Source organism: Eleginops maclovinus, chromosome 2 (assembly GCF_036324505.1).
Source record: "Eleginops maclovinus isolate JMC-PN-2008 ecotype Puerto Natales chromosome 2, JC_Emac_rtc_rv5, whole genome shotgun sequence".
NCBI classification, from domain to species: domain Eukaryota; kingdom Metazoa; phylum Chordata; class Actinopteri; order Perciformes; family Eleginopidae; genus Eleginops; species Eleginops maclovinus.
The window spans coordinates 10,810,401-10,821,564 of NC_086350.1; the positions used below are offsets into that span (position 1 = coordinate 10,810,401).

At 40.4% G+C, this 11,164-nt stretch overlaps 2 protein-coding genes across 2 annotated transcripts; one reads left to right on the forward strand and one right to left on the reverse strand.

Moving 5' to 3' along the window:
• Positions 1 to 806: 806 nt before the first annotated feature.
• On the reverse strand, positions 807 to 1,985 carry LOC134859108 (leucine-rich repeat-containing protein 10B). Its single transcript, XM_063875432.1, has one exon. The coding sequence runs from the start codon at positions 1,983 to 1,985 to the stop codon at positions 807 to 809; it is 1,179 nt and encodes a 392-aa protein (XP_063731502.1).
• A 3,892-nt stretch (positions 1,986 to 5,877) lies between these two features.
• Positions 5,878 to 11,134, forward strand: fads2 (fatty acid desaturase 2). Its single transcript, XM_063904211.1, has 13 exons — positions 5,878 to 6,131; positions 6,695 to 6,974; positions 7,479 to 7,589; positions 7,729 to 7,926; positions 8,357 to 8,458; positions 8,532 to 8,657; positions 8,747 to 8,807; positions 8,882 to 8,958; positions 9,191 to 9,288; positions 9,688 to 9,784; positions 9,874 to 9,953; positions 10,416 to 10,541; positions 10,654 to 11,134. Exons 2-13 carry the CDS (start codon positions 6,765 to 6,767, stop codon positions 10,703 to 10,705), a joined length of 1,338 nt encoding a protein of 445 aa, XP_063760281.1. The 5' UTR covers positions 5,878 to 6,131; positions 6,695 to 6,764; the 3' UTR covers positions 10,706 to 11,134.
• Positions 11,135 to 11,164: the final 30 nt, after the last annotated feature.

Sequence of the window (11,164 nt, forward strand, 5' to 3'; positions counted from 1 at the left end):
AGGTGCAGTCGCAGACAAAAAGGGAGTATACAAAGGTCATGGCGGACCTGAGTCTCTGACCTGCAAAGGGCATCAGGTTGTTTTATTTGAAAAACAAATCTCTTACTTGATATTTTGTAAGTCAATTTCATGTTTGGAGCCTCCCTATGGACTTACCTTTTATGGTGAGGCACCCCAGCTATTCATCCCTCTAATAATCCTGCTTGTCTCCCTCTCTTTCTTGGCACTGACGCTCTCAGGACTGCTTACACAACACTGACAAGGGTTGGGGGGTTTTGTTAAGCATGTCATAAATATTTTGTAAATCTAAATTCAATACACACAACTACATTTGCACACACAGTCTGAGTTTATAAAAATAGCAGTGAGTCGGGGAGAGGTGTACCGGCACATTAAACAGACACTGACCATGATGGGTGGAAATACTACAGAGTGTCATTGAAGTAAACGTTTGCTGGTGCCTTCACTGGCTCCAATTAAGAAATTTTCCCAAGAATAACTGACACTGACTTCATTAGCGAAATTAATATTTAATAAGGGAAGACTTGGTCTCCTGTGCACACTCAGAAAACATCATAATGCAAAACAGACACACACACACACACCACCTGAGTCCTGCTCTGATTTGGTCGTTAGCAGCTGATTGAAATGTCACGGTGCTGTCAGTTTACAGTTAAATAATGCCTCATTCATTTTCACAGTTAACAGTAGATTAGAAATAAGCAGCACGGCTCATTTGTGTCAGCTTCTTTCATCCACCTCCGCCTGCCTGCAGATCGTCATAGTCTGGATGGTTGAGGGATTTTTCATGCCCCTTCATCTTGCCTCCCTGTGTCCTCCAGCTCCTCGTACTCATAGTCCATCTGAGCCCTCTCATACTCCAGCTGGTCTCCCTCATATTCAAATCCCTCCCCTTCACATATCAGCTCCTCCGTCTCATACTCAACCCCTTCCTCGTTGTATTCAAGATCCCCTGCATCATACTCAGTGACAGGAATCTCCCCTTCCTCCTCATCAATTGTCACGGGCTCTTCCTCATTAAAGTCTGCGTCCCCTAAAGTGATTTGTTTTGAGTTGGAGCTGCTATTCTTCAGGATGCCATGAATCACTGGCTCCTCTTCTGCCAGAGCCAACTCTTCGGCCTCTTCCTCTGCGGCCTTTCGTAGTCTCTCTTTCCTGGCTTCTCGAGCCTCCAAGAACTCTGCAGCGCCTTCCCCAACGACGATCACCTCCCCGCCAACTCTAGGAGGGCTGTCCACTGGGTTGTGGTCATAGGAGAAGTGGTGCAGGTTGTGGAGGCGCTTCAGGCTGGGGAATTCTGATATCTTGTTGCGGTCAATATCTAAAATCTCCAAATGCTCCATGCGCAGCAGGACTCTGGGGAAGGTCTCAAAGCGGTTCCCGTACAACCATAATCCCCTCAAAGCTTCCATACGAATGAGGTCAGAAGGCAGTGTCTTCATACGGTTGTCCCCAATCTGAAGAGACTTGAGGTTGGGGAGGTCGTAGAGCTCTCGGGGAAATGTTTGAAAGTAGTTGCTCTCGACCCACAGGCAGCGCAGACTCTGGAGATTCTTCAGCTCGGGCGGGAGGCACATTAGTCGGTTACTGCCCAGGTATAGGCGAGTCAGTTTAGTAAGCTCACACACAGCAGGGGGAACATCCTCCATCTTGTTGAAGTCGAGGGCGAGGACTCGAAGACCCTGCAGCTTGGAGATGCTGTCGGGCAGAGTGCGCAGGCTGTTCCCACAAACATACAGCTTCTCCAGATGCAACAATTCAATAACTCGTGATGGCAAGCGTTTGAATTTACGGTAGCTCAAGTCCAGCACGGGATCTCCACTCTCGAACAACTCCTCTACCCCCAGTGGAAGCTCTTCCTCCACCTCTTCTTTCTTCTTCTCTATGATTTCGGCTTCTTCGCCATCCTTTGCCCCCTCCTCTTCTTCTACTGCCCCCTCTTCCTTTGTGGAGGAGTTGCCCATGGCGCGGCCTGCAGCCCCTGACTCCTATGTGACTCAGGACAGAGTCATTTGATGAGGTAGTGTCTGTGACAAGTTAACCCTCCGCCTGGGAGCTGCTGTTGACTTGTTGATGAGCCCAATGGCTGCAAACACCATCCACCCCTGAGACATTTAACATTCTTGCAGCCATATTAGTGCAGTTTTTCAGGAGAATATTCATCCCTTCAACTAGTACGGTTTGATCAGAAAACACCAGTAGCATTTATCAAACGTCATAGTTTTAATGGCTATTATAATAGTGCTTCTGGTAGTTGAGCTCAAAAAAGAACAGCAGCATTTGGAGTTTGAATTGAATTCTTGCAGTCCTTACCCTTTCCTCTCCTCTTTAATTTCCTCCAGGGTTTTAAGAGAGATAGCGCGCACCTGTCCACGTGATCCGGTCACTCTATCAGAACAGAAAAAAAAAAGTGCCACTTTAATAGTCAGTTTAATGTCCCTCGTCCTGCCGGGTGTTGGTGGATAAAACCACAGTGCGTGCGCAGCTCTGTGACCTGGCCAGCGGCAAAGAAAAGGAGTTAATGGAAGTCGGCCCACTAGTTAATGCAGCTGCTCCCCATTAGAGGCCACGGTGACTCCCGGAGTTTTAATCCGTGCCGTAGAAAGAAATTGCACATTTCGGGAAATTGCAGCGCAGACTGCCTGCCTCTGCCCTCCCGATGCTGGCCGCGTCTCTCCATCAGTGTGAAGGTTTACATTGAATTGCTGCCTCCCTCCTCCCACCCACTGTAACCGGAGCAGGGGGCATTCACATCACATGGTCAGTGTGTGTGTGTGTGTGTGTGTGTGTGTGTGTGTGTGTGTGTGTGTGTGTGTGTGTGTGTGTGTGTGTGTGTGTGTGTGTAGCACGGTTCTCACTTGAAAGTCTGAAGCTTCATTTTCTTCGTGTGTGTGGCTGTGTTCGTGTGTGAAAATACGTTCACTCCTATCATTCTCATTTTATTGCACATGTATTAAAAGGATTTTATAAGAAAACTGCAACAACTTTTATGCTAAAAACATGATTATTTTACCAAACCTAACATTATTGTTATTATTATATTATTGATATAATATAATCTCAAAAAATATTTTTACATGTAGATACATTTTGTGTTGTTTTTGTTCTGTTCATGTAATGGGTAGACCTTTTGTTCTATTGTTATTCTCTGTCCCAGTCAACCTTTGATCAATGGAACTTATATAAAAAAAAAAATGAAAGACTAAAGTATGTATCTGAATCTAAAAACAGTACAGAAATGTTCACCTCAACCAGCCACATCAAGACAATACTGCTTAAACGTATCAATACAATATTCTGTTAAATAACACTGACAGGAGTAGTGACACTGTATACTAGTACTGAAGAAACTTTTTGAATGCAGGAATTTAGAGTTTTTTCCTCATGTGCTTTACTTTTATTGAACTTCTTAACCTCTTCTGCCAGAACTTAATGATACCTAACACATGAGTACAAGACCAGTAATCTTCACAAAGTCTCCCGGACCTCTAAAGATGGTAACTTTAGGACTGGTTTCTATCAAACACTACAGACATTAGCTTCAGCTGGTTTTTACAGACCAATTAAAAAGCTGTTACACAGCCGTCATGTGACCTTCTGCTTTGACACAGAGCAGACACGAAAATTACCTGTAAACTGCTGCTAACCCTCACAGTGTTCAACCTCAGAACTTTGCAAGTATTATTAATTCATTTGGCAGTATGAAAGAGTAAAAGTGTCACCAAATACCAATGATAAAGTAAAGGTTTTCATTATAGGACCACACAAATGAAATGTACATAACAAAATCTATTCAAATGCAGTTCAGATTATCATGAAAGTGACAAGACTAATATTCATACACAGTGGCTCAAAATAGATCCAACATTTTCATGAGCCTAAAGCAAGTTTTAAATAAAAGGGCGACAGCAGTTACAGCACAAGTTAGCTTTATCATGGATGAATATTTACATCCTCTACTGGTTCAAACTGTGTGAAATAGTAGAGTATTAGAGTATGGTACAAACAGTACTTAAAAGTAATGCATCAGTATACAATAAAGCAGTAATTCTAATAAATGAATACTTCAATGATACTGTAACACTGAGAGAGTCCATTCAGCTTTGTGTATGTTTGCATCAAGCAACAGTAAATTAAACTACATGTAGTATTAACTAAAACTGTAGTAAATCTTCTTCCATATTGCTTCTGAATGCAATATTTTTACAATGCAATTTCTGACACTGCTGTATATAATTCTTGCAAACTACTCATCTTAAATAAGCATGCATTTGAAAGTTATGAAAGCAAAGTTATAGTATTATTTCTTCAGGTGCAGATTGCGCATAGACTGAAATAACTTTATATGCTTTATTGTAGGTCAATGCTTCATATTTAGTACATGTTTTGAACAGACAACTAAAAACTCAAACTTTAACTTTAACACTAACTTTATTGAATTCCTGACAATAGTAGGCATGTTTTCAGATTGACAGCCTGTTTTGTTGGTTGTGAAACCAAAGAAAAGCCTGGAAAAGCTGCTGGGGTCAGATGTGCTGCGCTACTGTCAGCCTAATGAGCTGTGGCAGAAGAAGCGGACAAACAGGGAGACAGTCCGCACGCTGCTTGAGGATAATCCTGTCTGATATGCTGAAGAGCAAAAGAGCTGATTTGCAAATTTCTGCTTCGCATTCAAACGACCCTGAAATGACACAAAGGACTGTAAGCAGCAGACAGACAGAGACTGCGGGCGGTGAATGGCTGTGACTGCTGAGGTGAATGTGTTGAATGCAGATTAAGAACTGCATGACCCAGCTGGCATGAAAAACATATGGAAAAACAATTAAAACGATAAAAACACACAAACAAATGTACACTTTAAATGTTACTTTCTATCATTCAAGAACAAATCATTAATAATCAAACATCACATTGGGTTCAATTACATGATTGGTGATCACACATGCAACACAAGACTGTAATCATACCTGCTGTTGCATCATAGGGGTTAAATTAGGACAAAGAGGTGTCTGATGAAAGGAGCACATCTGCACTATCTGGTGGTGGAGGAGGGATCTGCAACACACATATTTCATAACACACAATAAATATCTCAAATGTTGCTACAAAATCATAAAAAATAATAATGTCAAACCAGACTTGTTTCGACTGTTAGCATGTGTTTGATTGCAAGAGAGCCTAAAATATAGGTGTGGCTACATGTATAGACCTGTCTGATTCAAACAACATCTTAAGAAGAGGATTATTACTTTGACACACAGAAAATACATTAAAGTTTCGTGTACTAATATTTGAAGGTAGGCTGTCCTCACAAATATGCTAAAATGTGCCAAAATTTGCTCTTTTTATGAAAAGTTTATGAAAATATTTAGCAGTTCCATTTGTAATACATTATCTCAGGACAACAGACTATATTATGTAATATTACTTCATTCAGCAACAACTATTTCATGTTGTATTTTCTTAGAAGATTAAATCAATATAGATGTGAAAAAAACAAAACAAAACAAGATCACAAAATCAATATGTTATCTCTATGACCCAGGATAGTTAAATCAGTATTGGTACACATGACATACTCTGTTTCAAAGACAGAACCCCTTTTTTATTCCCAAGTAAGCTTTATTTTATTTAACAATACGTTCTGAATAACCACCAACTACAATGGAGTTAATATCAGAAAATAAAGACTTCACCACGAACATGTTTCGTAGCCTATTCTATGCAGTGATAATGTGCATTAACATTGTACACTATAAAATAAATCTGACATAATGATGGATGCTGTAACAGTCACTCTTTCCGTGTGAGGGCACAGACGACGAGTTTGTGTGATATTCAGACGAGCTGCTTGTTGAGCCCATTTCACATAAGCCAGTGGTTCACGATATACTGTACGCTCATTGGCCCAAAAACCCTCGAATGATCGGCTCGGAAGTTGTTCTAAATGAGTGGGTGAATGAGTCCATGAAAATATTAGGCAAGACACGAGGATGTATGGTAGGATGTTGGTAATCATCAAAATGGGTCTGAACGAACGGGATCATATAAAGTGAGCCGGTGTGCGAATGTGACTGAATCCCGGGGACAGTAGCCAAAATCTGGATCCTGTAAGTGTGACATATTTGTCTTTTTCATGTACATGTAGCGGGCCTGTACAGCCTGCCGCACGCTGTCTGTGATTGATGTAAACCCAATCAATGCACAGCCGATTAGCGGTAAGGAATTGACTGTTAGTGGTTTGATTGGTCTATGTTTTACAGCCGCGTTTTATAATGAACTGCGACTTATTGCTTTCATGCGTTGCTTTGAAGATGAATAGTCGCACACAAACGCATTTCAGGCTAATTATAGATCATTTGCGCATTTTATAATGTGAGAATGTGCACTTGGCATGCACATTTGAGGTAAAAGTCGATACAGACGAACGATGCCAACTCCAAAATTTGAATCCGCCCTTTTTCACAGGCAGCCTGCTTGTTGTCGAGTTTCATCATCAATTATTAGTGAAGATGTTGCTGTGCTCTTTGTCTGACTTCACTTGTGTAACACAGGCTGGGAGGTTAAACTAAGGAGAGCAACAGGTTAAAATCATCTTCTTCCTAAAGCTGCTCCCTCTGCGCACTGCATACTGTCCAAGGGACGATTAACACACCTCTCTTTTTACATCCAGCTGTCAAAGTCGGTGGGTGACTGGTCCTTTAGTGTGCAGGTGGACCCAGGTCAGAGAAAAAGCAGTGAGGATGGGCGGTGGAGGCCATCTGACGGAGGCAGGAGAGTCAGGCAGCGGGCGAGCTGGTGGAGTCTACACCTGGGAGGAAGTGCAGAGCCACTGCAACAGGAATGACCAGTGGCTCGTGATCGATCGAAAGGTTTACAACATCACACAGTGGGCAAAAAGGCACCCAGGAGGCAGCCGGGTCATCAGCCACTACGCAGGAGAGGATGCCTCTGTAATATGTTGCTTTAATTACTTATTATATATGATATGGTTATAATATATTACCTGAGATTATAAATTGCATTTCAGAGGGACATGTTCTATAGTTATTTCTACTTTAGTACATTCATCCGACAGTTATAGTGACTTTGTCCTGGCGAAATTCACATGCTTTGCTCTTAAAATCCAACGATCTTTGAAAATGTAACTAGTGGTTTCCAGCCTTTATCTTACGACCTCTCTGATTTATCGTGTGTCCCTTTGAAGTGTACCTGCCCCTTAAATTGAGCTACATCAGCAATATGCGGATTACACATTTTTGCATCAGTATTAACAATCTAAAAATATATTTATAATATAACACAGGGTTCATATTTATGCAGAACCAGTACTTTTACTTGTATTAATACTTCTACTTCCACTCAAGTAAATTGTCTAAGTGATTGTTCCCCCACCAAAAAATGTACACCTGTTATTAAGTTCTTCTCTGACAAGATTGCTGATTTTGGTTTTCCAGGAGGCATTCACTGCTTTTCATCCCAACGTAAAATATGTACAAAAGTTTCTGAAGCCCCTGCTGATTGGAGAGCTGGCTGCAACAGAGCCCAGCCAGGACCACGACAAAAACGTGAGATGTGTTTCAGATTCTTCAAATAAAGCAACATCTCAATAGTCATGTCTTATTTGTACAACATGGTGAATAGATGGTGCTTGCATCATCTTTTAAACTTTGCTTGAGGTGTCTCTTTCTTCTTCTCTACTTACAGGCGACAATCATAAAAGATTTCCACACTTTACGTGCAAAGGCAGAGAGTGAGGGTCTGTTTCAAGCCCGGCCTTTGTTCTTCTGCCTCCACCTGGGTCACATCCTGCTGCTGGAGGCCCTCGCATGGCTCATCATCTGGGTCTGGGGAACAAGCTGGACCCTGACATTTCTGAGCTCCTTCATACTGGCAACCGCTCAGGTGAGTCAAACATCATACATTTTCTCACAAAATGGAAAAGACTCAAACTGATAACAAAGACACATAAACCAACAACAAAAAATAGAAAATATGCTAAATAAATTCCAAATTAAACGTATAATTACTATGAAAAGGGAGACAAAGCAGCTTCAAAGACACGGAAAATGGCTCCAAATAGACACAGAATTGACCACAAAGACACTCAAAATTAGTACAAAAAGACACACATACAGTACAAGTTGACTCATAAAAACTACAAAGAGACACAAAATTAGCGCACAGACAAAGCCCACAGAGAGAGGTAAAGAACGCAAAGAGGTTAAACATCAACTATAAGTTTGGTGTCCTGCTCCTACTATAGGATTGGTGGTTGGGCCTTTCGCATGTTGCTGCCCAAGTATAAATCAATGCTTGTTTTCTTCTTCTGCAGTTGCAGGCTGGCTGGCTGCAGCACGACTTTGGCCACCTGTCTGTCTTTAAGAAGTCCAGCTGGAATCACGTGTTGCACAAGTTTTCCATTGGCCATTTGAAGGTAATTGGTATTCTTAACTACATATGTTTACTTACAATGTTTACACAGGGGTTAAGAGATTGTTCTTTCTTAGGGTGCGTCTGCGAACTGGTGGAATCACCGACATTTCCAGCATCATGCTAAACCCAACATCTTCAGTAAGGATCCTGATGTCAACATGTTGCACGTCTTCGTGGTTGGAGCCACTCAACCTGTGGAGGCAAGTACAGTAAAAAAATAAAGTCTTCTGATTAGTATTTTATATTTTACCAGCCCCTCATTCTAACTCTGTTTTCCTTCCTGTTACAGTACGGCATAAAAAAGATCAAGTATATGCCCTATCACTACCAACACCAGTACTTCTTTCTTGGTATGTTTCCCGGAGTCCTTTGAAAGACTGTAAAACTTCACCGGTATAAGTTTTTTTTTTTTCCTCCCCTATAGTTGGACCCCCGCTACTCATTCCAGTTTACTTCCACCTGCAGATCATACATGCCATGATTTCACGCCACGACTGGGTGGTAAGATGCTGTCTTATTGTGTTACAGTGCAATTTACGTAAGCTGCATATGCTGACTGTTAACTAAATATGTATGCAAGGAAACCCTGAGAGGTAAATGTGAGAAAAACATTCTGATGATCCATTTCCTAAGTCAGATCTTATTATTTTCTCTTATGTGTTTATGATTTAAGAAAAGTAGATATAGATAGTAGCTATTATATTGATCTAATTGAACTTCCTCTATTGTGAAGGATCTGGCTTGGTCTTTGTCGTACTACTTTCGCTACCTGTGCTGTTCTATACCCATGTTCGGCCTGTTCGGCTCAGTGGTGCTCATCATCTTTGTCAGGTAACCAACTCAACCCAAACACAAACACCTACCACAATCATATTCTAACATCTAACCTCTCATACATGCCTCTTGTTTGTACCTATGCGGCAACGAATACTCTAAACAAATCAATAAACAATTTAAAAAACAAAAATACACATTTATTGACACTTAAACTTATAATAGCAAGCTGAAAAATGTTTATGCTAGAATAGGATTCCAATGATACCCAAAAATTGATCTTTGCAAATGTTTATTAATAATCTATAAATTATTTATAAAGTTCTTCCTTTACTTAAACAGAAAAAATAACAGTATTTTCAACTAACAAACCCTTTATTATGAAATAGAAACCCACACCTAATTATCTGCCTGGATCACATGGTTATTTCTGACTGGTGTTGTTATGAATGGCAGGTTTTTGGAGAGTCACTGGTTCGTGTGGGTGACTCAGATGAATCATCTGCCGATGGACATCGACCACGATAAGCACAGGGACTGGCTCTCAATGCAGGTACCTGCAGGTTTTTAGGGGACAATACACAGTCATCTGTATGTGCTACTGATATATTAACTTGTCTTTTTTCTCGCTCTCTGCTTTAGTTAAAGGCCACCTGTAATATCAAGCAGTCCCTCTTCAACGACTGGTTCAGCGGGCACCTCAACTTTCAAATCGAACATCAGTGAGTCAATGATCTAGTCTGAGGAGAGCATGTGTTCAGCAGCTCAAACGCTTGTAGGAAAACAATCACAGAGATCTTGAAATATAGGAGAAATAATCATTTTATGTATACAAAATCATTCCAACAAAATCAAGTCCATCAAAACATCATATCTGAAAGCTCCTACTACAGCATAATCATCATTGGGAGTTATGAAGCCATACCTTTTTAAATTCCAGAGAAAATGCTATCTGTCATATTTCTGAAGGAATTAGTATGAAAATATTTGGATATTATATTCAGCATAAACATTAAACAGTATGGCTTCATTGAAGAGTTGGAACAAGCTGAAGAATATACTATTGTATATTTATTTATATTCTAATATATGAAATTGTGAAACCTTGGTTTCAAATTAAAAATTATAACACCATTTTTGACATTTCTGATGGACGCTGTTTTGTTCCTTTTGTGCCTCTCAAGTTTGTTTCCCACGATGCCGCGCCATAACTACCACCGGGTGGCACCGCTGGTCCGTGCTCTGTGTGAGAAACATGGGATTCCTTACAATGTCAAAACAATGTGGCAAGGCCTTGCTGATGTTTTCAAGTAAGTCCAATACTAAAAGTAGTTTATCATCTACTGCTGGGTTAAGACATGTTGAGGTTGTCAACAAACTAAAGAGAACGGTTCAAGATGTTGTGTGTGGTTTTTTTTTCAGGTCACTGAAGAACTCAGGTGACCTCTGGCTTGACGCGTATCTCCATAAATGAGATCTTTTTTCTCTACACTGTACCAACAGAAGTCTTTCTCTTCTACTGCATCATAAATTGATTGTATCTGTTTGGTTTTTTACTCCAGTAGATAGTACAGGAATGATCCTTTTAGTGTCGTTTTAGTCTCTTCAGATTCTGTGTGCAATTTTTGTGCTCACAAGATTTCTCTGAATTGCCTTACAGTGTCTTGAGCAACAGTGATATGGTGTTATAGATACAGTTGTGAAAATTGATTGTGAGGTATTTAAAGTGATGTTTTTTTCATTATCTATCATGCGAACAATCATGTTTTCACAATAAAAAAATGACAAATCCTGTGTAATTGAGGATAGGTTATCATTGTACTTAATTGAACTTCCTTCTTGACTTGCAACTTTTGTTCCAATCTTAAATTATACAATAAAATAACTATTGACTGTTTCTCCACTTCTGGTATTATTAATCCAGTGACAAACA